This window comes from Protopterus annectens, chromosome 4.part0 (assembly GCF_019279795.1).
Source record: "Protopterus annectens isolate FY-2018-M chromosome 4.part0, PAN1.0, whole genome shotgun sequence".
In the NCBI taxonomy this organism is placed as follows: Eukaryota; Metazoa; Chordata; order Ceratodontiformes; family Protopteridae; genus Protopterus; species Protopterus annectens.
Genome location: NC_056733.1, coordinates 791968590 through 791987668, shown reverse-complemented (window position 1 = coordinate 791987668; position 19079 = coordinate 791968590). Strand labels below are relative to the sequence as shown.

Here is a 19079-nt window from a genome sequence, read left to right as displayed (position 1 = left end):
TGTGGGATGTAATTGGATTGGGGGTGAGGGGGTTAGGATGAGTGGGTTGGGCTAGTTGTTAGGGAATTAGGGGTTGGACTACTGGTCAGGTGATTAGGGGTTAGAATAAAAGTAGAAGTAGTGGGGGCGGGTGGGAATAGGGGGCAGGGAGGGGAGCTGAGCAAGCCCAAACACAGCGAGGGTGAGCGAAGCGGGCTAACACTGACTCCAAGTGTTTCTTTAGGCTTTGGTAAGTATGTAGTGTTAGCTTAAATTGTTATATGTTAAACTGAAATTTTAACTGCAATTTACACTGTATGTTTGCACTAACTTATAGACTATGTCATAGGCACAGAGTATAATTTTCTGATATTCTTAAAAGGATATAGAATTAAAGCTGGGGTTAGTTACAGATAAAACAGGAGAAATGAAATGCAATTTTATAGATCTGAGTATTTTTCAAAAGAAAATTGACTTTATTTAAGGTATTCTAGGGTTTTAAATGTAAATCAGAGCTTCAAGAAGTTTGACTATGGAGTCAATGTTAGCAAGAGATTGTTAATCATTATCATCAATTCTGAGGCTGGAATTCTTAGGGAGAAGGAATCATAGTAGCATGCTTAAGCAGCATAGGGAATGCTTTTGGTAGTAAGTGATATTTTAAATATATGAGTGAGGAGAATGGCAAGAAACTCAGAATTTATTTTAATATTCTAAGGTGGATGGGATAGAGCAAATGAATACAATGGTCACGTAGTTTTTTCATGGCTTTCTTTTTTTAGTAATGGTTTGGAAGTAGAACTGTGGAAATTCCAAGGTAATGTGTAAGAGTCACAACTGGTGGAAGGGTTTAGAACCTGTGCAAAGACTGGTGGAGACTTGGGAGGAATGATATGTCGCTGTGGAAGACAACTAAAGTATCATATGTGATACTTTAAGAGCTTTGACTTTTTTTATTTCTTTGTACTTGCGAGGTTTTCTTGGACTCGTTACGCCTTTTTGGTTCATTAGCTTTGACTTTATGACATATTTTATTAGATGTTAAATTTTTGGCAGCATTCCAAAAGGTTTTTGGGTCATCTGATATGGGATACTTCCTGGGGTCTACAGTAACTTGCTGTAGGATCACTGGTTTGCCTTCCATTGAGCAGTATGTCTTGGTCATTTGAATTACTTTTCTATTCCCTCCAGGCTTCATCTCTGCTTCTTATCAGCTTAACTAGATCAGAGATGAGTTGGAGAGCAAAGGAGAATTTTAGCCATCTGGTTTTCAGTAGATAGAGTTGATTTAGGTGTGTGTAAGCATGTTTAGAAAAATAGATGGTGTTTTGTCAACTTGGGTAGTAAAGGTCCAGTCTATGCAAATAGCTGCGGACTTTGTGATGTTGTGGATTGTAATACAATTAAGGAGTCTGAGTTTTTTAAGAGAACAGGAGGATGTGATTGGGTTTTGGTGTCAAAACATTTGTAGACTATTACAGTATCATACATTTTTTCTGGAAAGTCTGTATGATTCAAGTAAAGTAATGCAGGTCGGTATGAGTCTAATAAAGTAATGGAGATTTGTTGGTCTGAGGGTTAAACCATGAGCCTTCTGAGACAGTTTGCAATAGATTATGTGAGAGGATAATTTGATTCAAGTTTGATTTTACAAGGCCAACAAAGTCCAAGTTGAAGTCACTTAGGATGAACACTTTATTGTGTTTGGCTAGACCTAGGACTGAGTTCAGTAATGTTTTGAATGTAGCTAGGGAGGCAGGGGGGAAATATAAATGGCGGCAATCAAGATTTGTTACTGCGTTTATGCCTTAGCTATTGTGTTGTACTTCATTAAGTGCAAATCTAAAACTGTCATTGACAAATATTTGCTTTCACTACTGCATCCTAATTATCCTCATGGCGGCCTTTATGTTGCTTTATTGATTAGAAAGCGTTTTTATCTACTTTCTTTTCGTAGGCTGAAAGGAGAAATATCTTCAGTGAAAGAAGCAATGCCATGCAGATAATGAATTCAGATGAGGAGGAGGAAGGATATGATTCACCGCACATAAAAAGGAGAGGAGCTTCTGTTGATGACTTCTTGAGGGGCTCTGAGCTTGGAAGGCAGGTAATTGTCAGCTAAGGTGCTTCCATTAAATTTTATAGCAAATAACTATGAATGCATAAACTTGGTATCAGTAGTCATCGTCACCTGTTAGCAACATACTGTACTAAAACTAAGACTGATGCAGGTATTTAACTCCACTGATTCTGTGGTTTAAAGTAAAAGTGCAGTCCTATTGGGTTTATATTTTGTTTGTTTCCATATGCCCAAATGCATTACTTACCTAGACTTTTCAATTATATCTGCAGTTGCTTCTCTACATTTTCACTCTTAAGAATGGATGCAGTCATTCTGAGAGGAGGAGAAGAGCTTCATATTTTAATCTGTACAGATCGTGTGTGCTTGAGCTGTGCCTCAGCATTTTAGCGTATCAGTCATCTTCACTGCCATTCGGAACAATAAGCGGCACAAACAGAGTACAACAGCGAAAAGTTATGCAACCCTCAAGTCAGCCTTTTCTTCTAATTTACAAAAACTTCAAGAGTGCACTTTGTTTCTGACTTTAAATCTTCTCCTGATCTACTTCAGTGACTAATATCCATTCCTTATGACTGTGAGTTCTGTTACTAACTGCTCTGTGATTCTCTGCTAGAGTTCTCTTCTAATAGCCCATTACTCTTTCTGTGAAAAAGTGTGTTCTTACAATGCCACTTCCCACTACTCTTTCTGTGAAGAAGTATGTTCTTACAGTGCCACTTATTAGCCATATCCAATCTTTTATGACTGCATTATAAAACATATTTCTCTTAAAAAATTCCATTTTAGTGAATTTTGTTAGTACTGTTAAATAAATACTGACTACACGGGTTAGAGGGATAAAGGACTTACTGCAGCCCAGATAACTGAGGACAAATTAATGGCCTACACAGTGGAGGAGCAGGATGGGGAGGCCATGCACGAGTGTCCAGTGCTGCCTCACCCATCCTAGGGTGAGGTGGGCTGTCTGTTCTTCTATGCTGCCAATTCACCTTGAAGGCTCAGTGACACAGAAGACATCATGGGGAATTACTGCTCCACCAAGCAATGCATTCTCAGTGTACCTAGGATCTGCACATGTACAGAAGGATGCATATATCATTCAGCACTACTTTACATGTAGTCAGGCTGCTGCATGGACCGGGAACATGTGGAAAATCTCCAATTCTCCCCACCAACAAAGCTTTCATTCACCCTTTCTTCTTCCCCTTTAAAGCTTAAAAAGTCCTCCTTAACTTTTATTCATCACATACAGAGCTGTAGAAACTGTTGCCTTTATGTATTTTACCATAGATGTAGGCAAACATATGCCATGTGATCTATGGTGTTCATATTCATTTTCAAGAGGCATCATTTTGTCCACAGCAAGAGTGCTATATGTACCACCTGCACAAATATAAATTAAATTAAAAAGTATAAGTGGATTATTAAAGAAGACAACTGTGCCTGATATGTTGTATGGTTGTCACATTGCAATCTATCCAGTTACAGGCTTCTGAAATGATAGTTTTAGTTATGTGTGCCACATATGTACCATAAAACAAAGGGCAGTTTCTCTGAGAGATAATGGCACAGCAGTTTGATAATGCCAATCAGAAGTTTCTTGCTACTACCATGGGGGCAGCAGCCTTGAAGGTGCTGTAGAATTTCCAAATTACTAGTTACATTCCTGATCTGTACCTTTGTACTTCAGATGTTACTCCTATTTACTGGCCATTTTTCATGCTTGCTTCTGTGTCTCTCTAGAAACAAAGGTTGTTTTCTATAAATGTTTATTTGCCATATTCTGAGAACTAGCATTTTATATTTTGTCTACAGCATTGAGAATATATGTATACATGTAAGCTTGAATCTGCTTTACTTGAATTCTCCTTTTCATTATAAAGAGAATGTTTTTTTTTTTAATGTCTGTAAGAATACATGTCTAACTCTAATATTGTTTTTACTAAGGGCTATCTTTTACAGAGGGAGGATGTAGATCAATGTGCGTGCCTGTACCTTTAAGAAGCTATCCAAAGGCTTTCACAAGTGTATAAGTACCAAGCATGTGTGAGTCTGACTGCCATTTTGTAGTAAGCTTTTGAGATGTAAGCATGCATGTATGTAAAGTCTGTCTGTTAATCAGTTTGTTTATATTTTATGATGCTGCTATCCATCCTGATGTGTTTCTATGTATTAAAGCATCTAAACAAACTACCCCACCTGCTTGTCATTTATGTTAGAGAGGGACAAGCAACCTGGTGTCAGAAATGGGATCCAGAGTTACAGCCATCAGGGAAATGGTTAGAAATGGAGGAATATAAAGGTGTGAACCATCCCTGCTGCATGCATAATTTGCAAAACAGGCCAGAAACGAATTTCAGAAATTAAAACTTGCTCAGAACCATTTCTTATTCACGAAATATGAAACAATGCATGCAGAACACTCTAAATGATATTTGAATAAACCAATATGTCTGATATTGATAAAAATATTTACTACGAAAATGTTTGAAATAAAGTCCAAATTGCATAAAATAAGAGTGAACGATCGCATTTTCGCTAAGCATGTATTTTCGTATTGATTAAAGATATTCATAAATTCATAGATTAGTACTAGGCTAACTGCCCTTTTGGGCGATTTGAAGCCAAGCCAGTTACCCCATGTGAGAATCAAACCCTGCACCTTGTGTCTTTAAGGTAAACACCTTAACCATTATGTCATCCTCCCACCCCTTATGTCATCCTAAGTTATCAGAAGAATATAAAGTATTCACATGTTTGTGCAATATTACAGTAAAGCTATTTTGCAAGATACAGCCATTGCAGGGCATATTTTGCAAAATACAGACATTTCAGAGCATATTTCACAAAGTGCAGTATTTCAAGTGTTTATTGTGCATTTGAATGTTATTACAAGCACACAGAACAGTTTGTTCATACATAATTATAAGGGCCTTATTTTCAGTGTGTTTGTATGTTATTTGTGGGCATGGCAGACAGATTTCGCAAACCCAGTGCACTTGATCATAAAATTGCAGAGAATTGGAGAGTGTTTGAGCAAGTGTATACATACAGGCTGCATTTTCTGACAAAGATGACCGTACAAAGGCATTTACTCTGCTTAATTTAGCTGGGTCAGAAGCTATTGAAAGGGAGCGTTAATTTCTGTATGCACCTGCTATCTATGCAGGGGGGGGGAACCATCATATTGTTGTACTGTCTGAGTCAAGGGACAACCCTGAGTGCTTAAAATGTAAATTTAGAGAAATGTGCAACCCCCAGACAAATGTTACAATGGAAAGGCACTTATTTTATACAAGGGATCAAAAGCCTGGTGAAACTTTTGCAACATATATAACTGACTTGAGAATTAAGGCTAAAATGTGCAGATTTGGTGATTTAATGGGGTGATTTGATAAAAGACAGACATGTGTGTCGTATTAAAGATGATGCTGTGAGAAAGATTTTGGTTTATTTAACTTTGAATAAGGCCATTGAGATTTGTCAAATGTACAAGCTCATAGAAAAACACACAAATATGCTTAAAAATGAGAATAGCTCTATAAGGTATAGTGATAAAGCTTATGGTGATAGTATGCAGCACATAGTTGAAAGAAATAGGCCCAAGCACATGGTAGCAACTGTAGTCCCTGCAGCACCCACTGGTAAAACCCAGAATTTTGCAACAAATTCCAGAGTTTGCGCAGTCTCAGTGAAGCATAAGAGTGAGTTAGTAAACTCAAAACATAGGCCCAACCTAGTTCCATTGCCAACTGTCGTAATTGTGGTGGACGTCACAAATCTAAAACAGAAAAGTGTTTAGCTTTTGGTCAGCAATACCACAAATGCAATAAGTGGAATCATTTCAACAGGTTTTGTAAATCAAAAGGCCCATATTCTTTTATTAAAAGGAACAGTTTAAGAAATGAGTTGATCAATCAGAAAGCTGCAACCCTACTCTTTATACTGATGGTGTATCAGCACTTCATGAAACAGTCAATGCAGTAGATTTAAGGTTAAAGCATGAATTCTGTACTGTTCGGATAAATGGCAAACTCACAGAGCTCAAAGTTGACACAGGTTCCAACCCCAATGTTATGTCAGCAGAAATATTTGCTAGAGTGTGTCACGGTGAAAGGCATGATTTGGTAAGGAGTGCAAAGCTTGTTGCTTATGGTGTTGAATAAATTCAGACTGAAGGCTCAGTAGTGTTTTCATGTTACTCTGCTGGGAGATGTTATGACTTATTATTTTATGTGATCAAAAGGCATGTCCAGTCCTTATTAGGGCTCAGAGACAGTTTGAAAATGGGACTGCTTTCATTTAACAAAGAAGTCCATCGTGTCAACTTGAAAGACCACTACTCTAATTTTGCCCAGTATATTTTTTCTATCTATGCTGATCTTTTTGAAGACAAACTAGGGAAGCTTCCAGTTTAGTACTCCATGAAGTTAGACCCAGACATCAGTCCAGCTCGGAAAGTTCCAATAGCCATGCAGGACAGAGTCAAAGCAGAGCTAGATAAAATGGTGTTACACGGTGTGATTTGTCCAGTTGCAGAACCAACTGAGTGGGTATCTTCCATGGTGGTAGATCATAAGAAAAGCTCAGATGACATCAGAATATGTATTGATCCACAAAATTTGAACAAAGCATTAAAAAGACCTCATCATCCAATGCAAACAGTCAAAGAAGTTGCAGCCTTGATGCCAAATGCCACTGTTTTTTTTCTGTCTTAGATCTAAGAGTTCATTTTAGCAAATTCAGCTTGTCAAGAAATCCTCATTGCTCACTATATTCAGTACTCTGTTTGGCAGGTACAGACTTTTGAGAGTGCCATTTGGGATACATTTTGCAAGTGAAGTCTTTCAATGTGCATTGGAGCAAATTTTTTCTGGGTATCCTTGTGCTATTGTAGTAGACAACATACTAGTAGGAGGTAATGCTGAAGCTGAGCTTGACAGAAACCTCAGAAAATTCTGGAAAAAGCATGTCATGTGAATCTTAAGCTCAACCCACAGAAATGTAAATTCAGGCTTCAAGAAGTTATTTATGTTGGTCATTTATTTACTAGTTCAGTCCTACGACCAGACCCTTCAAAGCAAATAGCCATTCTCGAGATGCCAGCTCCAAACAATGTTCAAGCCCTGCAGTGTTTTCTTGGCATGATTAACTACCTAGACAAGTTCATTCCAGATTTGAGCCAACTTTTAGCACCAAATAGAGAGCTGACACATAAAGATGCATCCTGGTCTTGGTTAGAGCAACACCAAAGGGCATTTGATGTGCTGAAACAGAGAATTTCCAGTCCACCAACTCTCAGATACTATGATGTTCACAAACCAGTTACTCTTTCATGTGATGCTTCGAAATTTGGTTTAGGTGCAGTCATTCTACAAGAGGGTCAACCTGTTGCCTGTGCATCAAGGACTCTTACCAAAACTGAAATGCAGTATGCTCAGATAGAGAAAGAGCTTTTGGCAATTATGTTTGCATGCTCACAGTTCCATGACTATGTTTATGGTAGACCTATCCAGATCGAAACAGACCACTAACCCCTAGTCACTATCTTGAGAAAGCCTAATCATGCAGCTCCAGCCAGACTGCAAAACATGATGTTGAGATTGCAAAAGTATAATTTCACTCTTGTCTAGAAGAAAGGCAAACTTCTTTATCTTGCTGATACATTGAACAGATCACACAGAAACACCACAGAACAGCATGAGAATGAGAACCTTGATTTTGAAGTTATGGAAGTGAGAAATTTTTCTTCCACACATCTTGATGAGCTCTAAAATCTTAAGAGGCCTGATGGTTTGAGATGTCTGTGTCCCACTGTCAGCCTCTGAAGTGGCATTGGCAGACATGGTTATATTAACAGGGAATATCTAAACCAAGGACTGGCCAGCCTAATATCTGTGCATAGATATCACTCTCAGACCTGCACAAAACTGATGGACTGAAAAAGGGGTATATATCACCAAAACAAAATACCAAAACCATGAACATTAAAACATCAAGACACTAAAAATAAAATGTTGCAAGCACAAATGTTTAAAACATCACACTCCACATTAACAAAATGTATAACATCGAATCTAAAGGCAGCAGAATACACTGGCATGTAATTCACAGGTATAACCCAAAGCCGATGCAACACTCTGGCACGTCACCATGTGAATCCACCAATGAAAATAATGTATTACTAACATTACTTGCCCTTTTTGGCTTCTTGTCAGTTGGTATATGTTTCCTTAGCAACTGGGAACATCCCTCGTAAAGTCAGCATATTCCAGTGATCACAGCACCAAACCACACATTTAAGAATAATGAAATATCGAAAGTAATACCAGTTAAGGAAACCACTATAGCACTTTTGTGATCGTTGGAATATGCTGATGTTAGGACACACATTCATGGTTGCTAAGGAAACATATACCAACTGACTAGAAGCCAAAAAGGGGCAGAAATGTTAGGAATACATTATTGTCATTGGTGGATTCACATGGTGATGTGCAAAAGCATTGCAAATTGATTTGGTTTGGCTGCGGTATATTCTGCAGCCTTTGGATTCGATGTTATATATTTTGTTAACGTATGGTTTGTTTTAACCATTCATGCTTGCAACATTTTGTTCTTATGGTCTCGATGTTTTAACAGTCATGGTATTAGCATTTTGTTTTTGTGATACAGACCTACTAAAATGGTATCTCACTGTCTGCATGTGGAAACATTCGTAGCCAGTTTTTGTCCAACTTCTTAGGTCATTTGTAATCTCTAACTGCATGCATTTGTGGTGCCTCTCCTCCATTTCTGAGGTGACTACCCCTTGGCCTAAGGTTGTAAACATTTTGTGCTCTGGGAAGGCAGTAACAGTGCATGCTCTGTTTAGAACAGTTTTCTTAATGATAAAGTTCACAGCTTACATTTAAGTACTTTACATGAAGGGCCAAGGCAGAAACTACACAGAACATGGTAGTCCTTCACCAAAATCTGTCAGCCACAAGCATACTTGCTGGTGACCCTTTCCACTGGTGAAATTGACCTAACAAAAATATACAAAATACAGATATAATAAAGTCAGTCAGAGTGCAGGGCAATTTAGAAGGTAAAGTATTAATGAAAATTACCAAATGAGAACTTAGCTGATCGTAAAAATTACCAAATTAGAACTTATCTTGGCTAATAATAAATATTTCCAAATGAGAAGTTATATTAGTTGTCATATCATGAAGGATGTACCAGTAGATGACCTTCTGAATGCTCTGTATGGCAGAAGAGAACTGAAGATGGAGGACGTGCCTCTCCTCTTTATACCATGTGTCTTTCTGGTGTCAGCAGCATGGAAAGGCAGAGTTTGCTTGAAGATGCTGGAAACCTCTAAAAGCTGGGCCACATAGTTGGATATCCACCGGTCAGTGTACCTCCATATATTTATTTTATTTAACATATGTTGATCGGGAAAGTCTGACTAGGACAGAGCCTATTTTCATTGAAGGCCTGGGGATAAATGCTCCAGACACATGTCTTTGGAATGTGGGAAGAAACCAGAGTACCCAGAGGAAACCCATGCAAATGCAGGGAGGACATGCAGACTCCACACAGAAGGCACCCTAGCCGAGAATCAAACCAGAGAATGTCTTGCTGTGAGATAAAAATGTTAACCAGTGCACCACTGTGCCACATATGGAAACATTTACTGCTGCAGTATGAGTAAAAATATGCTGAACATCTCTTGGTACCTATGTGCCACTGATGGCCTTCAAGGAAGGAGATACGGGAAAATCTGTCCCCACTGCTTCCTGCCTATGCTGCTAGTTAACTTATTTGCATGTGCATTTGCTATGTGTAATCCATTGTCTGTGTTAACTATTTTGTGTAGTTATCTAGCTTAGGCCTGCACTGGGTATACAAATTAACTTATTATCAACATGTTCACCTACGTAGTTCCATATTACATATCAGGCAAACTATCAGGTAGAATAATGCTTAATAACACTGCATTACAGATGCGGAATTCACCAGAGGAATAAGTCAGCAAATGCCTTTTGGCAATTTCACTAAAGCCCTTTTTTGTTGCTAAATTGCTATATAAAGTCAAAGTCAGAGTAAACTTTATTGTCATTTAGAACTACGCATGTGTAGCCTAAACAAAATTTCGTGCATCAGCTCAGTTCTTGAGATTACAGAGGAAAGTGAAACATATGCAAGTAGAGGAATAAACATAGCTAAGAAATGCAATACTATTCCCAATGCTTGCAAGAAACAGTAGAGACATTTCCGAACACTTGTAAATGAAAAAAATACCCACCCCCGAGTTAAATTAACTACCCTATTTAAAGTAATACAAAATACACTACAGATTGAAATGCCTAAGTTATTTGTCTAATAATGCACTTGAATGAGTTAAATAATGTTGACTATGAATATAATAAATAAATATTGCACTTACTTGGAATATATGTAAGTATATATTGCAGAAGTAATAAAAACTGACTTATTGTGTGTCCAGACCCCTGGGACTAGTGCTTGAGTTCAGAAGTCTAATCACTGTAGGGTAGAGACTGTTACTGAATCTTGTAGTCCTGCAGTGGATGCTGCAATATCTCCTGCCTGATGCCAGATGCTTAAACAGTCCATGCGCAGGATGTGTGCGCTCCTGTATTATTTTGGTGGCCTTTCATATGCTCCTTGCAGAATAAAGATGTTGTATCGATGGGGAAAAAGTATACAGAGTCCAAAAGTAGTGTAAAAATGTAGAAAACATCAAGACTGTTTTTTCAGTCTGTGGGCGCAGTTCTCCTTTAATAAAAGTGATAAAAGTAGAAAGACATTGCTTAATTAATGCCACATTCAACAAATAAAAGTTTGAATGAGTCTGCACGTTTGCATTTGGAAGTAGTAAAACAAACATTAAATGAACATCATGACCCATCCCCTCCCTAAATATTTTCCACTAAATTTGGACATTTCAGGGTTGTGGAACACTGTGAGGCAGTTATCATATCTTTTTTGGATACAAAATTAATGAAGCTAAAACAAAGGCAATAGCTACAGATTTTGTACCCATACACAAATTGGTGCAGCAATGTCCATTATTTATGGTGACATGATAAAATAAAGTATTTAGGAGTATGGATTAAAAAGGATTCTGGTGTGGCAGCTAAGGATACATGGAAAGAAACTAAGCAAAAGATAGTACAAAAACTGAGAAATTGGAAGCTCTGTTATATGGATATGGAGAGCAAGATACACGCAGTCAAAATGTTTTTACTCCCTTTAGTTTTATACATAGGTCAGACATAGTTTTATCAACCCAAGGAGAAGTTGTGGATGACAATTAGTAAAGAGCTGAAGGATTTTATCTGGGAGGGGAAGGCAGCAAGACTTGAATGGGATAAGTTTTTTTCTTTCAATTGAACAAGGCAGTTCAGGATTACCCAATTTGAAGGGGTATTTCATAGTTAAGGCTCCTATACCTAGCACAAGCCGAAATTTATAATTCAAAGTGGAAAGGGATGATGATGAAATGGGGGGGGCAAGAAGCAAGGAGAGTCTGGGATTTTGGATGCAGATCCTTAAGGAGAATAACAATAATCATGCAGAATATTATATTCATAAAGTAGCAGAAAGTATTCTAAGAACTAAGCTAACAAGGGAATGGAGAAAGAAGATTCGGCCAGGTACTGCAATTAGGGATACAGACAATAGGCAGTAGTGGGTTGGAATTTATAGCAGAAAACTTGCAAAAGAACCATGGTACTGGGAGCAAATAATTAGAGAGGGAAATGTAATATAATGGGAAGAGGCCATGAATTTATTTGGACTGAAGGCTAGAGATTGCCTTCTCTATCAAGGGTTGATATCAGAATAAAGACAAATACAAAGAAATGGGGAGTCCTAAGCAAAAGACCAGCACTGGTAGCATTTGTAGTAGAGTATAGAACAGAACCTGTGGTTAAAAAAGGAATAATTACTAGAGCATACAAAATATTGCATGATAACAATAAGAATCAATCAAAGGACGTTAGGATTGGGAAGAGAGATTGGATAAGCAATTCACAAAGAAAAAATGGGGGATATTTGTGTGTCTCCCAAATATGCAAAAAAGTCTAGAAGATCTTTGCTTGAAAGTGTTTACATAGGTATTTTAACACCCCAAGTAGACTCCAAAGAATTTTTCGTCAGGTAAACAGCAAATGTTGGAAGTATGATGGGGAACAAAGATGTAATTGGGATCATATTTTCTGGGAGTGTAATGATTTGGCAGATTTAAAAAATTCCTTCCAGACTGGTCTGTTAAAAATACTAGGTGAACAAACTGGTGTAAGTAAGGAAATTATTTTTTGAGCTATGATACCGAATCAGAATTGCTTAGACATTGTATGGCCTTGCTGAGTCAAATTATAGTGGATGCCAAAAAAGCAATTACTAGAAAATAGAAATCAAAGTCTAAACCAACTTTACTAGAAGTAGTGAATATAGTAACAGAGATAAAACAACATTTAGAAAAAGATAGGAGCAAATTAGAAAAAAATGCAAATCGTGGGAATAATACAGAGGAGGAACACGGTTTATAAGAAGGCAGGAATCAAATGTGCTATGTAATGTTTAACTGACATTGACTGGAGCGATTATAAGTGGTGTATAATGTTTGAAACTAAAATTATGTCAATATGGTTTATTTTCATGTATATAAATGTATGATTGCCTATGTCATGTCATAATTTAATAAAGATGTTTCTTGTTTAAAAAAAATTATTTCCACTAAATCTGTGCCGTTATTTAAAACCCTTAATTTGTAGTTCTTAAAATATGCTTATCAATAAGTTTGTTAACATTTTATACAGACAAGAAAAGCACAGTTCATTGTTGCTTAGACAAGGCAGGTGTTATACGATTCATAGGTGTTAAATACTCTAGCTCTGATGTATACTGCAAGAATAAAATTAATGTAGCTGTATTCTCAGCCACTTTATTAAAAATGTTTGGAATGAGGATTCAGTGCAGTATTTGTTTATGTAATTAAATACCATTTGAATGAAACCCATTTGGTTCATATAAGATAAACCAGATGAACCAACAAACTGTAACTCACTCTGAAATTTGGTAACCTCATAGTTCATTTAAATAGGGTGTGCAGGGGGCATGATCTCCTTCATGGTTGAGGGAAAGGGATGCTTTGCACCCCTTGACAGAATTTTTTCAAAGCCATTGGTCTCGTTTTCTTGACCAAACATTGCTCTATGATATTGTCACTGGTGAGGTAATGTATATTCCCTTCACTAACTACCTGAACTGCAAGCTGAAATAGGATAGAGGTGAGATCTGAGGTTGTTGTGTGAGGTAAATGACTGGGACATGTGATCAAAATCAGCCCAGTCAGGCATTAATTATTAAAAACTTTAAGTAACATTTTGTAAGCATTTAAAAAAAGGGTGCCACTATTTAATGTAAGGGTAATTTTAACTGTAATAATTCTCTAGTGGTATAAAATGCTAAATATTTTTCCTGTAATAGTTTTTATGTGGGAAAGTTATGTCATGATTTTAAAAAAAGTTTGTTATATACTTCACTCTCTGTCCATTGGTTTCAAAAGAGATGATGTCAGTAATAATTTTGAAGTGGCAGAATAAAAGTGGCCATTTTTTTAAATGGTTAGAAATACACGGCACATGTATATGCTTTACACATTTTTTCACAAAGACAGTAGACTAAGCTATCATCAGTATCATAATAATAGTTTACAATTTTAATAAAATGCCCAATGAAATCTCCAAACTATAAGTATCTACCTACCATCTACATTCAGCTACCTCTGCTATGTTCAAAGTAAAGTTTTGTTTTTTTTATTTTCTAATTTATTGATAGAGACTTAAATTCAGCTAATTGCTGATATCTTTATAGAGTGACCTGCAAAGGGGAGGGGGAGTTTTCTTCTGAATTGTTTGTGAAAGTATCATTTCACCATTCAGCTACAGAGTGATAGAAAAAGTGAAAATATTTAAAACTCCTTTATAGAAAAGAAAACAGAACAACAAATAAGAGTTGTTTGTGCATAACACTTAGCAGACATAGTTAATGCCTTAATTGTCTGTTCTTTACTAAGGGTTTAATTGAAAAACCGTAATTTAAAATTAGGATGACAAGCTACACCAAACTGTTTTTTGTCGGTGGTATTATTTTAGTTCTAATGTGCTTAATTAATAAGTGTAATTGCCCCTCGTAGTTGAACAAGTATCACATCTAAAACCTAGACTTTAAAAACTTGTTTAGCCAGGAAAAAAAATACAAAGATTTCTTTTTTTGTCGCATATGAATGTTGTCATAGCTTGTCATGTAACTTATGCATAGCTTTTTCATACATGGAAAACATGCATGGAAAGCACTCAGTTAAGTACACCACTCCCTAATGGAAATACAGGACTTATTTGATACCTCAAAAATAAAGCTGTACAATCAGCCAAAAAAGAAAGAGTGAATTACAAAACTCTATCGCACCTTTAAAGCATTTTTGCAGGGGGATTCACCTCTGTATCCTCATACCCCTGCCACTTATATATACTAACTGTGGGATCACTGTACCTTGAAATAGGGAGAATATTCTGATCTGCTGCAAATTCAGAATTAGTTTGTATCTCCCACATTTGAACTTACCTCTGCAGTTTTGAGTACTGCAATTATAGATCCCAGAATTCAGATGACACCAAAGTGTAAAACAGTTTTTGAAGTTACTCGTTTGTTGCTTCTCCAGTTTCCATCTTGATCCAGTTCAGGGTCACAGGGGAGTCAGAACCTATTCCACCATTTATTGAAGGTAAAGTAATTAATTCCAACTGAGCACAAGCCCATCACAGAGCACACATATGTATAAAGAAAAGCACACACACACACACACACACACACACACACACACACACGCACACACACACACACACACACACACACACACACACACACACACACACACACACACACACACACACACGCATACACGCACACACGCACACACTCTCACACACACACACACACACACTGGCACATAAAACTATATGGTAATTTTAAGACTCACCAATTCACCTACAGCACATCTTTGGGATATAGGAGAAAACTAAATCACCTGTCAAAAACCTGTTCATGCACAAAGAGGATGTCCAAACTACTTACAGAAAGCACCCCTGCCAAGAACCAAACCAGAGACCCCGGTGTTGTGATGCAGGAACACTTTTTGCTGAACTGCAGTCACCAAAATGCTGTAATCAAAATTTTTGTCTTTGGGTGTTAATAAGTACTTCTATTCAAAATCAGACATACATGTTGAAAGATGGGTTCCTTTTTGTTACAATGTTATGTATAATCTCTTCTATGTTTCAGTTTAGTCTTAATGCTGTTATTTTTCTGTAATGTGAGTTTAGGTTAATCAGCCACAATATTAAATGCATTTCTTTCCTGATAAGCTGTTCCAGTTATTAGGTATTGCATCATTACCTGCATATATCTCTCCAGAAATGACAAGATAGCTGCAGACCCATTAGACATTAAATGTGAGACAGCTAATTACAGTATCAGAATTCTGCCTTATATAAGGCATATAATATCATTTCTCTTGTAATATAGCCTCAATATCATGGTTGATTAGACTTTAATTTTAAAATCCTCCTCAAGATTATTAAATATAACTTCTGAAAGTACTCATTGTACTGAAAATCATGAGGTTCTAACAAATTCTGATTTTCTAGCATTGCATTTCATATATGTAGGGAAAAGGTTTCTTGCAAGTAGGTAGGATTTTTTTCTAAATAATTTTAACATAGCACAAGTAGTAAATACTTTATTCACTAAACGCATTTACAGTTACAGCTAAGATATGCTTTAACAATTATCCACAAACTGAAATTTTACAGCATTATAAGTTCATATATAATCAATAAATACTCACAAACAAGTTGTATATTGACTGCTGTAAAACTCACTTAGTCTATAACTGAAAAAATGAGCTATTGCCATATCTTTCAACTGCCCAGATTTTTTTGCAGATTGCTCAGATTTTTGCATCATATTTTTATCTGTTCTTCACAAAATTTGTGGTTTTCTGGCAGATCACTGAGAATTAAGTCGCTAAAAATATCAGGCATTTGAGTTTCAGACATCATAACCTTCAGAAAATACACAACTCAGAACCTGTAATTCCAGCAACTTTCTAAGTTTATAAGAGCAATATTTAAAATCTGTCTATGTTTTCTTCCTTTGTCCCTGCATTCTTTTTGGTTTTGTCCAGATTTCTTGCACTGAGTGATTGAGAGATATGTCTGATGCCCGTATATTCCAGAATGGGATGAAGGAATTAACATATCACATCCTGTGGATAACATCCTTGAAATTTTTGCTGAGTTAGGTCATACAAAATGGGTGGTGATGGAATGTCAAATAATGATCTAAAGCCTTTAAATGAAAAAAATGCATAAAACCCTTAAGTACAGAATTTCCACAAGGCTAAAACCCCATGCCTGGAAATCTGATATTATTAAACCTATGAAGGTAAAAGGGTTCTGTTAAAGACATGGAATGTTATAGACCCGGCAGTTTACTTACCGATACTACAAATATGTTGGAGAAGTTTGTTTTAAAACTACTAATCAAAGGTCTCTCAATATCTAGTCAGTTTTTACATTTACAGACATGTATGAAAAAAATAAAACAGTAAAACAGGTCAGTTACAACCAGCAACCAAGTTTTTTTTTTTTTGCACAAGTGTAATAAATGCAATAAAAAGTCTTTTCAGGCCACCATGGATATGTACTAATTTTAGCTCGCTTTTGCAAAGTTGTCCATCAGATGCTTATTCATAAACTTGCGAATTTAGGGAACTCTAGCAAGTTAGAAAGAGAAATAGCCAGATGGTTGTCTAACTGAATGAGACAGGTAGAATGTAATGGTCAAATGGGTAAGATCTGGGGATATGGCTAAGGGTCCATTCTCAAGTCATACCATTTTAGCTAGTATCTGAGGGACATAAATATTCCTTAGACTGTTTTTTACTGCTTGCAGGCTGAATATCTCAAGCCCAACAACATTTGTAAAACTGATCACTTTATCCTGCAAAGCTGTTTGAATACTTTGCACAACTCTGCTGTGCAGACATATGAGGAAAATATTGATTTTGCTGTGGCAAAATTGAAATCAACATGAATTGTTGTAGATTAAACGAAGAGCCTGAACAGGGTGAGACAAAAAAAATGCAGGTAAAATTATTGATGATCAGTTAAACTTCAAAACCCCGTATAGATAATGTTGCAAGAGGCTAATAGAATGCATTTATAAATCTGTTAAACCCAGTAAGACAGTAATTTTGAAGAACATTTTTTATATTAATTTCATTAGATCTATTTTCTATTAATATAGAGGCATACTTAGTTTATAAGGTCACAAAAGATGTATTCCTGTGAGGATGTCTGGGACTGAGCAAGACTATGCATTATACTTAGTATGGTATTAAGATCTATGTATAGGGAAGCTCCAGTGGCATAGAGGGATAAAGTCCTGACTATGACCCAGGTGACCTGGGTTCACTTAGTAATTCAGATGACTGACAAAGTAGCAGGAAGGGATGGGCATGCCCATCCTGCGGGGTGGATGTAGCATGGCTGCCTCTAGTTGACGATCTCCAGTTGTTGTATCTTTCGGCTTTTCCCGGTTAGGGGTCGCCACAGCGGAACTCCGGTCTGCTAATGATTGGCAGCAGATTTTTACGTACCGAGTTGCCAGCCCTGACTTACAACCTTCAACGAAGGTATGCCCATTCACGCATGTCTCCACACAGAAGACGCTTTAGCTGAGAATCGAACAGGACAGTGTCTTACTGTGAAGTGACAATGCTACCGCAGCACCACCACCGCAGTACAGACTGGAAATATCACCAGGAGAAGTGGTCAATAGGATAACAATAGGCTTGCCTGCTCTGCCATGGACCTTGGCAATATGCCACATACCTACATTGCACAAGACTACCTTGGACCAGACCACAAGCCACAAAAACAAAGGATGGGGAGGAACAAAGGATAAGCCAATAAGTAAGACCCCCCTGCACTGAAGCTTAGACATGCCAAGCCCCCATTGCCTCCAGTCTGTGACCGGCCCCAGCAATTGACAGAGTTAAGTCCAGTGGGGCAAGGATCACATGGCAGACCCAGTGTGGAAAGGGCATGGCAGCCAGGCCAGTAACAATGATTTGCAAGAGTGACAGCAAAAAAGAAAAGATCTATGGATAGGAACAAATGGTCAGTTACCAGTATTTGTCAGAATAGGTTCTCTTCAGTTATATATTTTTACCAAATGATGTCAAAGTATATGAATCACTATTAGATTTTAAGGTGTTATACAAATGTAATGGTAGAAGGGAGTGATATAACAGTGCAAGAGTTATTATTATTAGAAAGAACACACAGGCTGTTCATACCAACCTGGATGGAAAGATGAGGAAAAAGAGACCAACCTTGGTAAAATTCTGAATATATCCATGCAATAAGCAAGTGCCAAACAGGAAAACACTTTCTAAGATAACTAGGTCCTAAGTGCATATGGACAGTGATTACTCAGGGGAACACTTGAAACAAAAAAAGAAGAAGAATTTATCACTGTTGTGAGGTGGTGCAGGGCAAAGAAGTGAAGTCTAAATTGCTTTATCCTGCAGTTTTGCAAGTCTTCTTTCCCAGAGGCACAAAGAATCCTCTTGATTGTGAAGCCACACCAGCTGCAGTCGAGTTTTTTGTGGCACAGAGACAGCCTAGGAATTCCTGGAGATACTAAGAATAAACATGGAACAGCAGTGCAAAGTCATTGTGAAAAGGGCCGCAGTAGTGCAAAGTGACTGTGAGAAGGTCCCACCAGAAAGAACACCAATGAAGCCTTTACCAGTCTTCAAAAAGAAACTATAAGGAAGGCAAAAAAAGCTTTGCCAACAGTGAATAATCATTACCAGAACTACAAAAGTGGACACAACAAATAAGGAACTGTAATCCAAGGTAACCATGGGGTGAAA

At 37.2% G+C, this 19079-nt stretch overlaps 1 protein-coding gene across 12 annotated transcripts in view; it reads left to right on the top strand.

Annotated features, from left to right (window-relative positions):
* The window catches only part of LOC122799590 (RIMS-binding protein 2-like), a 2967700-nt gene that overhangs the window by 2415282 nt on the left and 533339 nt on the right, over positions 1-19079 (top strand). For all 12 annotated transcript variants that reach the window (XM_044068753.1, XM_044068745.1, XM_044068749.1 and 9 more), the window contains one exon: positions 1937-2086. In XM_044068753.1, the coding sequence (XP_043924688.1) occupies positions 1937-2086 (150 nt within the window). The remainder of the gene's footprint in view (positions 1-1936; positions 2087-19079) is intronic.